Below are 12,834 nucleotides of genomic sequence, written 5' to 3' on the forward strand. Positions count from 1 at the left end.
TTCTACGGGATGTTATACGAATCGCAAGATGATAAAGAAAAAATAGAGAAATTTTAAAAGAGAGAAAATATGATTGCAACATAGTGAAAAATAATATTTTTACATCTTTATAGCGGTAAATTATTGTGTTAATTAATATATTGCACTTTTCTTCTCTGTTATCCTTAAATATCTATTTGTACTCACGCCCATATTACTGTTTGCAGGAAATGACAAGCTCCTGATCGGCCGATGCAATATTTCTGCGATGTCGGAATTCGCTGTCTTTGACAGTACAACGTAGAACATCGACGTCAAATTAAGCATGAAAAATCTACAAGTTGTCAATTATTAAATAATAGAATATACAATAATTGTTACACGCATATTTCTCTCTCTTTTCTCTCCACATTTAATTCTATTTACAAATTCACTTTCCTCTCGTTCGATCGTTAATAAAACGAATATTATTTAGATTAATTCGAGAATATGTTCCATAAATATTCGGCGATAAATAACAGAGCAAAAAGAGAAAATATCGAGAATTCTGAAACGCTCACAGGATTTCTTCTACCCGGCAAAGCATGGTGGCTCAGTTTCTCAATCTGCAGACTTTAGAACTTTGCGTCGAATTTGCGTGAGTAATCGAGAAGCGCCTCGCGACGTCGAGACATGCAAATCGGTTTCTGTCAGACGTCACTCTGTACAGTTATGAGTGACGAATGTTAACTTAACGAGCACACACGAAAACCTTTTCGTGTTAATTATTCCGCCACTTATGCGACGCGGGATATTGATTCGTCGTATCTCGCGAACTTTACGATTGAATTTCACGATTGTTTTAACTAACTCTTGAAATTACGAAATAGTAAAATGAATGTTTCTCTCATGGATCCGTATATATATCGCATGATACTGATGGCACTTCTGCGTTCAAATTGAATCGAATCGACGAGTGATAAACTTCTTTCGCGAACGACGTGTGTGTGGGTGAACTAATAAAATAATATTTGATCCAATTATTCGAATTTTCTTACGTACATTGAAAATATTAAATCAAGATAAATCGTATACATGTATTTCATTTTATTCTCAGATTACATTTTCGGTTGTTTGATATGCTGATTGAAGCTTTTAATATTTCCTCTTATTTGCGTCATATATATACATATTTTATTTTATACATTATACATTGAGAGATTGAATTTTGAAAAATTGGATGATTTAAAATATTCGCATATTTTATTCCAATATTATGCAATTTATAATATGCAATCAGATATAAAATATCATACAATTTTCAATAAATTAATATATTACTTTTAAGAATGGAGAGGGATAAGGATATTTTATTATAAGAGATCCCTGTTCTCTTTACATTGTTTGTACGTTTTTTTGCACTCGAAACAAAACAAGTATCTATACATTTTGCGCTAAAAAAAAGAGAAATAGAACAACTATATGAAAACTGTAGTCGAAAAGAATAAACTTGTATACATACATATATGTCGAATGCATTCAAATGCGTTTCACGTAGCTGTCTGAAAATTATTCGTTTATAAATCTCGATGTTCTCTAATTAAATTTGCTAAAAAAAAAAAAAAAAAAAATCATTCCACGCGTTTTCGCGATATATATACGGATCAGTGATGTGGACGACACGGAGATTATCAGTGTTATCGCCTCCTTGTTGTAAATATTGGCCGAACGTATCTCGACGCGCCGAAGAAATAGCTCGCGAGCTCTGGCGCCAAGCGTTTAATTAAATTTGCATAGGTGCTCTTCGAGCTCGGGCTGGGCCATGGAGGGCGAGGTATCCATGATTCTCGGTTATGTGCTGAAATGCAATTATGATCTTCCCTACAACGCGTCGGACTTCGCGCAGCAGCGGCGGTGGTCACGATTAAAGAGATCCGAGAACGACTTTGCATTATCGCGGACGACAACGGGCGAAGGTAAAATGCAGAGTCGCGACTTAATCGCGCGTGTATATACAATAATATATACAATACTTTCCATAAGTTTGGAAACACCTTACATTTTATAGTTAAACAATCGTATGGCAGCGATCTGTCATAAATAAGAATGTCACTTAAATATTTGACGATTTATTGATGATACGAAAAATCTACACATGCGAGTGCAAAAAACTGAAGGCAATAAATAACAAATATTCATTTATAAGACTGTTATCACGATTAATAATATTTCAAATAATATACTGATATAAAAAACATCCCATTGAGTTTATATTCTTGCATGTTACGAATATCTAATTAAAGAATATTTCTTTAGAGAATTTTTCTTTTAAATTAAGAGGATCCTTTTGACAGATCTGTGCAGATTTTTTGTATAAATAAATCATAAAATAAACGTAAAATATTTAAACGACATTATTATTTATAACAGATCGCTGTCATGCAATTCTTTAACTGTAAAATGTAAGATGTTTCCAAACTTATGGAGGCTACTGTATATATATATATATATATATATAAATATAAATGAGTCCATATTCTCCCTTTCCTTTGCCCTCCGGTCATATGCATAGTCTCGCGGATTACGCTCGTTTTTAATTTTCTCTCCTCGTTTTTTGCGCGTTTTCGCGCCGTCAAAGGCGCGCCTCTCGTTCTCGCGGAAAATCTCCCGGAACGGAAATGCACGGAACGGAAATCACGGGGGTGTAACGAACGAGACGATAATGAAACGCATAATAGCGGCGAGAAAGCGACGCGGGTAATTAAACCGCAGCGCGGGACGAACGCACGGCTTAATGAAACGCAACGAGTGCGGAGTCACGTATTTAAGGGACGCGATTAACGAGGGGGATAGCATCGCGAACATAAAGCGGCGAATTTATGTGCAGACGCCAGCTAATTGATGTAGATGTATTAGTTCTCCGCTTTCCTCTCGTTAGAGACACGAAGAGGGATGAGAACTCCGCGAGGATCGTTTACCGCTAAATGTACATTTTTCATCATGTTTTTTTATTGATTTTTCTTTTTTTTTAAATGTCCCTGTTATTTTTATTTTTATCGTAAACGTTTAGCTCCAGCGAGAACGAATGAGTTATAGACGCATAGTTATTATTATATTATTCATGTTATATATCTTTAAATATTTCAGGTATCGATTTCCCTCCTTGTGCCCTTTGTTTATCTATAATATAACCGCGAAGATAAACACGGAATATTAACGAGGAGATGTAATTAATTTTTGTTCTGGGATAATTAATTATCCGTTTATTTAATATTCATAGGAGAAGTTAAGAAAAGTGGGATATTTTTAGAAAATTAAGATACACAGATTTCTGTATTTTCAAGGAACATTTTTGTGCGAGATATATTTGAAAAAGATATATCATCTTGAATTCAAGAGTACCATTAGTGGCGGATTAACAAGATGAAACGATTTTAATTTTTAATAAAGCTATCGTTTCACGAAAGTGCTTGCAAAAAGATTTGATGCAGTTATTTAATATCAGAAAATTGGCAAGAATTTACTGCTAAGAGAGTAAATTTAGTATCTTATATAATATATTCTTATTCTCTAAATATATATATATATATATATATATATATATATAATATATTTATATATACTCTTTACTCATTACGTTTAATCTAATTGAATATAATTAGGCATGCAAAACAAAGTTACATTATTTTTTTATGCTAAATTAATTCTTAAAAATTGCAATGCATATATATAAATTATTATTGCAACGCATGAAAATATATTAATTAATTATGCAATGCATAAAAATTCAATATGAAATCTTTAACAGAAAATGCGAATAGAAAAATAGAATTGCGCAGCTCTTGCGGTCGGTGATGGGAATCAGTCTCATGCGAGACGTGCAGCGTAGTGGATGCAGGGGACACACGTGTTTAATGGAAGCACAGGTATTTTGATCGAAAGATTTTTGTAGAGAATTCTATTTTCTGTTTATATTTTCTGTTAAATATTTAAATATTGAATTTTTATACATTGCATAATTGATTTATTTTATGCGTGCAAAGAATAATATAATTTCGCTTTGCGTGTGCAATTATATTCGACTAGATTAAACAAAATAAAAAAAAAATATATATATATATATACAGAGTTCCATATATATTACAATACCTTTATTCAAAGACAAGCTTTTTAAAGAGAACACCCATAGAGGTAGCTAGAATGACGATTACCTAGATTTTGTTTTAATTTTATGCAGTGTAAATAGCAGACATAATTAATTTTGCATTTCTTACGGAAAACTTATTCTTTGTAGTAGAAAAGAAAAATTAAGAGCACTAAAATTTCTCTGCCCGAGGCGCATTCTTTGTTGAAAACTGCCGATAAAATACGATACTGAGAAGTTTGCATGCTTTTCTGACTATTTTTGCATATTTTTTTTATTGAAAATCGCTTTAGTCGTGAAATAAAATGAGAATAAAGGAAAAAGTCAAAGTTACTGGAATTTTTAGCAGTAGCAAGTTGGCCAATGCTTTACTTTTCAGCAGTTGAGAGCATTTCAGGAAGCATCCAATGCGTTTATTTAAAATATATGTACCATGTGAAAATAGTTATCTATATATATATATGTATTTAATACATATGTGTATTTGGTAATACATATATGTTTTTGGCATCAACATAATTATTTAAATCATTTTGGATCTATATCGGGAAATTATGTATCTATATTAGAAAATTTTTTGTCTCTTTCATTTTTAACCATTTTAGCTATCTGTGAAAATCGTGTTTTTTTGCTGTGTATGAAATTGTTTTCCAGCTAACGTAAGTTTACCTTGATGTCATATTTTGACAAATGAGAGACTGCTACACGTAACTCCAAGCTAATACAATATTATTTTGCATATTATTTCACTTTTTTCTTTTCAACCTGTAATCTCTCGCGACGATTAAAAATAAAAAGCTGACACTTTTGCGTGATGTAATTGCAAGTGCATCGGAACTACGGAACTACGCAAACGTTGGAATACAGTAATGTTGTTTTTTCGTTTTTATTTCCGAAGGGTAAATTTTTAAAATTTGTCCAATTGCGGAAATTCGTATTCGATTCATTATTTATACACGTGAAAGTCAGGACTTTTGAGTGCTGCGTTTCCGAGAGCAATTTGTTGGCGCGATGTATCGCGTGGTTTTTGAGTTTACAATAACTCATTTAAAGCGACAGACACGTACCTTTTACTATTAACGGCAACGGTACATTTCTAGCTGTGTGTGACGACCGAATGGCTGTTTACCGCAGATGTTTCTCCCTTTTTACGAGGTGAACTCGCCACCGGGGCATCAGGCTTTTTTCCCCTCATTTTCGCCCGGAAGTAACTTCCGCGAGAAACGGTATCTCGTGGAAGTCAATAGAAACACGTGCCGCTGCACCGCTAACGTCGATGGGTCACTCGACACTGCACTGCGCCATTGTCATACGCTTCTTTTACGAGCCTCGTCGTAATATTAACGCACGTTCGGGAAGTCGTCGCACGGTCAGCTCTTTCTTTTTTACGAGCCTAGAGGTTTGGGGCTGATGTTGATTCGATAGAGATTCGAAGAGCGCGCGAAAGCTTTGGCATACAGACTAGACTATATTTTTCAGAGAGTCACGTGCTTAGAAATTAATTTTTCATACAACACGATATAAATACAACATACAAATCAATATACGAATTTAACTGGCACACTGCTCTGTTAACTAAACATAAAATTAAAACTGGAAAATCAATTAGACAATTTAGCTAATTTTTAGAACGCGAATAAATCTATAAATGTACAATGTACAGTTCTTCAGCTTCGCTTTGTATTTAATCTTTTTTATTTTTATCTCTTAATATTACAGAATTTTAATGTCTTTAACTCCTCTCCTATAAAATTTCTGTATACTGTAGATATATATATATATATATGTATATATATATATTATAAATTATATACAGATATATACATATATATATTTTTGAAATAAAATTTCTGTATACAGGCGGAAAGTGTATAACAATTAGACACATTTAAAAAATATCGATACGTATATATCTGTATATTATTTAATATATTATAATTTTTTATATTTCTCGCATATCAATCACCGTAAACGCGAAAAGAGAGACATTTCGCTGAAGAGCCACGTCAGCCGGCTTGCGGGAAAGATTCTCGCGCCTTATTTCCGTGTTCTTTCCGCTACGTTTACACGTTTGGACATAAAACGAGCTTGATTTGGCCCAGGTGTTGCATGTCTGCGTCATTTTCGTTTTATTTTCAGGTTACATGACGCGATGGACGCTCTACGGGATGCTGGAATCGACGTTGGAGCGCTTCGATAAGGCCTGTCTGTTGCGCATCGTCTACGAATCCACGGCGTATCCCTTCGACAAAGGACACGGGTTCCTGGGGGAGCTGTTGCACGTTCTCCTAACGCCGTCGACGACCCGCGAGGAATACGAAATCTATTCGAATCCGACGCCGAGATGATAGGTAGGAATACGCGCGGGAGATGCGCGCCCTTTTATCCGGAATGAGAGTACAATTCGCTCGATTACTTCGCCAGACTGACTGTTTGAGTAAAGAGTAAATCAAATTTTCGAACGACGAAGGTTGGTCCTGACAATGTTCGTTTGTAGATTACAGAGTGCAAGAATAAAATCTACAGGCTACTTTTTTACATAAGAACACTTGAAGAATTTAATTGAAATTAATACATAATTAATTTAACTTGAATTAATTCTATAAATTAATTTATAAAATAATTATTATATAAATCCATTTAAAGTATGAAATTAAATTAATTGTAAAGATTAATTCTTTCAAGATTTTGAAAACTTTTACATGCTTTAAGTATAAACTATTTTATAGATAAATGAAGAGATTGAGACTCTTTAATGTTCGTTTGTAGATTACAGAGTGCAAGAATAAAATCTACAGGCTACTTTTTTACATAAGAACACTCGAAGAATTTAATTGAAATTAATACATAATTAATTTAACTTAAATTAATTCTATAAATTAATTTATAAAATAATTATTATATAAATCAATTTAAAGTATGAAATTAAATTAATTGTAAAGATTAATTCTTTCAAGCTTTTGAAAACTTTTACATGCTTTAATAAGTATAAACTATTTTATAAATAAATGAAGAGATTGAGACTCTTTACTGCCTTCTTTATTTGACTAGCGCCGAATAGACACAGTTTTGTAAGTTTTTGATTAATTCACTGCATTTTGCAAATTCGCGAAGTAAAATAGGTAAGAGAAAAAATGTAAAAGTATGTCGAGAAAGAATCCTTATGCAAAATTGTGCATTAAACGTCATACTTGCGGCCTCGGATTCTTCTCTGTTCTTCTGAAACATGCTGACGTAACGTGAATAAAATCCACGGATCGAGAAGGAGTCTCTTCGGATCGCTATTGTCCGAAGGAAAGGACAAGCGCGCGAGAGCGAGTTCCTACGAAAGGGAAGAAAAAATGGATCGTTCTCCTGCATAATTTATAAAGAGAACTTCGTAGAGGGTGTGCACAATGACGAAATTGCCAAGTATGCAAAAGCCAGGAACGTCCACCTGTCCGTTTCGCGATCGTTTCGAAAGTTTGTGCTGTCGCGTCGTCGTTTCACTAGTTAAAGCAGCAATTTCCAGCACAATTTTTTCGCACCCCTTTTTTCCGCCATCGCTGCCAGTCTGGAGCCGGAAAGAAGCGGAACGATCGACTTCCCGCGAACGAAAGCAATCATGCCATTGTCTTCGGGGAACGTATCTTTTTGCGTTTTTACATAAATGAATGGCTCTCGTATATTAATCGAATTTTTCAGTCCTTCTAGAAAATTATCCACAACTAAGTATACTCGTCGCTTTGGTTGAACTAAAAATAAATATGTATTACGCAAATCGCGCCGTGAGTTCGCAATTTATTGAATACTTCGAGCTCTTTTTAGCACCATGATTTGTTTATTTAGTTTAAACCTACATTATAAAGTAGAATTTTATAGAAGCGGTTTAACTCTTAACTTTTTTGGAACATCGATTTTTGAAATATGATAGAAAATAATAATGCATGAAACAGAAATATCTGCAATATGAATCACGCGAATCGAGAATTTCTCTCTTTAACTGCATATTTGAAGTGAAATATTGTAAGTCGATGTGCAGTGAAATGAGATATTTCAATTAAAATTCACAAGAATTTTAACGCAGAATTTTGTAATTTACAAAATTGCTCAAAATTGCTCAAAACGCCGTTTGCGTTTGCGTATAATTAAAACTGTTTTCGTTGAAATAAAAACGTCAGTTTTTCTATAAGAAATATTGTTTAAAAATCATTTTAGTAGCGTGTAAACTCGGTAAAAGGCTTGAGGATGCAATTGAAGCACTCATTTCTAAAAAAGTTTGCGACCCTCGTAGCTAATCTAATGTTACTTTTGATGCGTTTGAAATCGTTTGAACTGGCCATTTTCTGGAATAAAAGCCCCCCAAGTCCTTTGTAATATCCTGGAAATGACCGCAGAGCGCTGTAATTTTAATCCAGAGACTTTGATGATGTTACACGCGTGTTTACAAGCAAGAAGGATTGAAAGGAGTCGTGCAAAGGGAGTTGAAAAATTGTAATAATTGTCCGCGCTCGTGCGTCAAATTGACAAAAATTGATATACTGACATTATAAAAATCATATTATATCAAAGAATATCTCATGATATTAATTATAAAAGGAAAGAGATGCAAAATATGTATATCTATATTTTTTAAATTAATCTTTGTATACATCTTGCTTCATCAAAATAGATAGTAGATTTTCCTCCGAAAAAAGAAGACAGATTAAAAAATAATTAATGTCCACGACTTATATGAAGAAACTATTTATAGACAAAATTTTGTTATATCTTCCTCTGTATGGTTTTACTATCGATAAACTATTAATAATAAGTGCGATCCTCTTGCATGATATTAAAGCTGTTTATCAATCAGATTAAATAATAATTAATAATTATCAGATTAAAAAATAATTAATGTCCACGACTTATATGAAGAAACTATTTATAGACGAAATTTTGTTATATCTTCCTCTGTATGGTTTTACTATCGAATAAACTATTAATAATAAGTGCGATCCTCTTGCATGATATTAAAGCTGTTTATCAATCAGATTAAATAATAATTAATAATTATCAGATTAAAAAATAATTAATGTCCACGACTTATATGAAGAAACTATTTATAGACGAAATTTTGTTATATCTTCCTCTGTATGGTTTTACTATCGATAAACTATTAATAATAAGTGCGATCCTCTTGCATGATATTAAAGCTGTTTATCAATCAGATTAAATAATAATTAATAATTATCAGATTAAAAAATAATTAATGTCCACGACTTATATGAAGAAACTATTTATAGACGAAATTTTGTTATATCTTCCTCTGTATGGTTTTACTATCGATAAACTATTAATAATAAGTGCGATCCTCTTGCATGATATTAAAGCTGTTTATCAATCAGATTAAATAATAATTAATAATTATCAGATTAAAAAATAATTAATGTCCACGACTTATATGAAGAAACTATTTATAGACGAAATTTTGTTATATCTTCCTCTGTATGGTTTTACTATCAATAAACTATTAATAATAAGTGCGATCCTCTTGCATGATATTAAAGCTGTTTATCAATCAGATTAAATAATAATTAATAATTATCAGATTAAAAAATAATTAATGTCCACGACTTATATGAAGAAACTATTTATAGACGAAATTTTGTTATATCTTCCTCTGTATGGTTTTACTATCAATAAACTATTAATAATAAGTGCGATCCTCTTGCATGATATTAAAGCTGTTTATCAATCAGATTAAATAATAATTAATAATTATCAGATTAAAAAATAATTAATGTCCACGACTTATATGAAGAAACTATTTATAGACGAAATTTTGTTATATCTTCCTCTGTATGGTTTTACTATCAATAAACTATTAATAATAAGTGCGATCCTCTTGCATGATATTAAAGCTGTTTATCAATCAGATTAAATAATAATTAATAATTATCAGATTAAAAAATAATTAATATCCACGACTTATATGAAGAAACTATTTATAGACGAAATTTTGTTATATCTTCCTCTGTATGGTTTTACTATCGATAAACTACTAATAGTAAGTGCGATCCTCTTGCATGATATTAAAGCTGTTTATCAATGTGCATCAATGCTTTCATGAGGAGTTTGTTCAAGAAAGTTTACTTTAAGTTCTGCTTGTGAAATCCGCGTACTGCTTAAACCTCGACTCGCGTTTTGCTTATGTTTGAGAGGGGCGTCGGAAATATTCCGTTGTATTGGGAAAAGATAAATGATCCTCCGCGGAGCTTGCGTCGAGCTGGAAACGTTTCAAGCTGGAAAAAAGTTTCGATCGTTTTTCTTCCCATTCGTTTTCTTTCATTCGGGGCGCGGCGAGAAGGTATTTACCAAGACGTTTTCCTTCCTCCTAGCGATTATAGGATTTTATATGATTGCTTATGAGAAAATATTAGGCATTGTTCGCTCGTCGCGTTTGGCACAGGAGAAGCTCCGCCGCAAATAAATCTCCCTAGTACAATAAAAAAAAAACTTTGATCGAGATCCAACGATATTTCGCGCACAGGATGCGGTGCCATTTATAGATACGAAGTTTGTTTACCGCGTTTGTTTTATCGTCCGAAAAAAATACATTACTTTTGTAACAAAAGTCGCTGTTTGTCATGATAATTAGAACGAAAGATTTACGTTTACAGATCTTAATAAAAGATTCACGTAATTATTCATCGTCATGAGAAAAAGTAAATGTATATATTTAAAATGATGAATACACAAAAAAAAGGACAATAGAAACTTTATATTCCAGCAAGAAATGATAATATTAGAGAAAAGTCAGAGATTCTCAAGATTATTAAATTATTTACGAAACACGAGATATGTAATTAAATGGTAGCAATCGAATCGATTCTAAAATTGCATTAAAACTATTATTTGAGAAATGAAAGTACGGAAAAAGCGTTGGAAGGAACGCGAGAGTGCAGAGAACCAGCCGCACGTTCGAATCTCTCGGGTAAGAAAAATAAGCCGGGATAATCTTCGTCAACATCGTTCGCGTGGTGGTTATGGAAATCGAGCTCTCCTCGCTTTTCCTTTAACCATTATGAGATTTTCTAGACGTCAGCTATCCGCTGTCTGTGAAATGCGCTGCATTAAACTGCCCGTTCCGGACCGGCGAGAGATTGAAGACATAGTTTTCCCGCCGCGGCTAGGCTTCTCTCATCGAGCTTTACCCACCGAGTTTTTCGATAATCACCTTTCATAACCACGTTTTTCCCCTTGGTTACTTTTTTTTACCCTTTCCTAGAATATTCTCTACCGAGTCGATATCGCCGGGGTATAATCAACTTCACAGGAATGCGACAAAACGAGGGAAATGTCACTCTGCTCGTGACGTTTCTATGTATTTACGTTTTATTTATATATAATATTTTCTGGTTATACACGGGAAAGGATTTACTTACGCGAGGGAGAATAAAACGTTGCGCTGTACATAAATTGGACAATCGCTCGGTGTATATCAAACGCACATTATGTTTATTCGTGTTTATTAAATTTTTCGTCGCTTATATTTTCTACCCTCGTCCTGGAGTACGAAGCGAACGCAGTATTATCGGCGCAACCGGCCGTTTTTAATATCCAACGAAAAACGCGGCAAAGGAGTTGTGTTGCCGGTCACTTGTTATTACTAGCTGCTTCGATATTAACGATCGTCGACCTCATCCCTTCTCTGCGAAACACGGCAGGGGATACATACTTCGAAAGTGGGTCGACGAGCGCAGCTTTTTAAATAGCGAGTGCTTTCATGATCTCGAACAACTTTAATCCCTCGAACATTTTTCAATACCTACCTACCATCGACAAAAATTTATATCCAAACATGTTTTCCCGTAATCATGGAGAAAGAGAGACAGGGAGAGAAAAAGAGCTTGCATGCATCGCGCATAAATTCTAACATTACACAATACATGTCATGTTACGCATCACGCAATTCGTTATTATTAGACGTTTACAAAAATTTATAACCCAAGCTTTTCCATCAATTCTTTCTCTCTCAGCATTTATGCTTTATGTATTGTTCAAGAATTATATCATTATATAGTTTTACTGTGTTTTATACATTATTTAAAATTTAAATTATTGAAAAAAAAATAAAAATTTATATATATATATAATATATTCTACAGATGTATTATCTTATCCGTGTTACGAATTTATGAATTCATCAATCTGGAATACATCATTTTATAATGAACGGCTGTTTTGTGACTTATTAATATTTGACGTTAAATTAAATTATATATAAATTGTTAACGCAAAGTAGTGGAAATTATCTGAAATATAAATTATTGTTTCAATAATTGCAAAAAGTAAGAATTTAGTATGCAAATGTATATTGTATAAAATATTTTCAATTGTTTAAAAGAATTTGCTTATTAATTTACTTTAAATATGTTTATAGAACAAAAAGTTAAAATAATCAAATTAAATTAAGAAATTAATTCTTATAATTTAAACAAGAGTGTATAAAAGAAGAAGATTTGTAACTAGAAATAATATACCATGTAAAAAATGTCCGCTCACTTTCGAGCATTTGTAAATTTCTTCAAAAACATTCTTAAGCTCAAGTCCTTAATTCATTGCTTCTTGATCAGCTGAATAATGCATTCTTATTCCGCTTCGTGGAATTTATTATAATAAAACTTTCGCGTACATACTTTAATTTTATTCTCATCAATTCAGTTAAACCGTAAGAAGATTTTCCGCGCGGCGTTATCGATTCCGCTTAA

General features: G+C 32.8%; 1 protein-coding gene across 1 annotated transcript in view; it reads right to left on the reverse strand.

The window, feature by feature from the left end:
- LOC114931097 (uncharacterized) overlaps nt 1–12,834 on the reverse strand; it is a 133,703-nt gene that overhangs the window by 5,245 nt on the left and 115,624 nt on the right. The window contains exon 4 of the mRNA XM_085480454.1: nt 187–313. Within this exon, the coding sequence (XP_085336580.1) occupies nt 187–313 (127 nt within the window). The remainder of the gene's footprint in view (nt 1–186; nt 314–12,834) is intronic.

Source organism: Nylanderia fulva, unplaced genomic scaffold (genome assembly GCF_048542155.1).
Source record: "Nylanderia fulva isolate GAGA-0341 unplaced genomic scaffold, ASM4854215v1 Scaffold1, whole genome shotgun sequence".
NCBI classification, from domain to species: domain Eukaryota; kingdom Metazoa; phylum Arthropoda; class Insecta; order Hymenoptera; family Formicidae; genus Nylanderia; species Nylanderia fulva.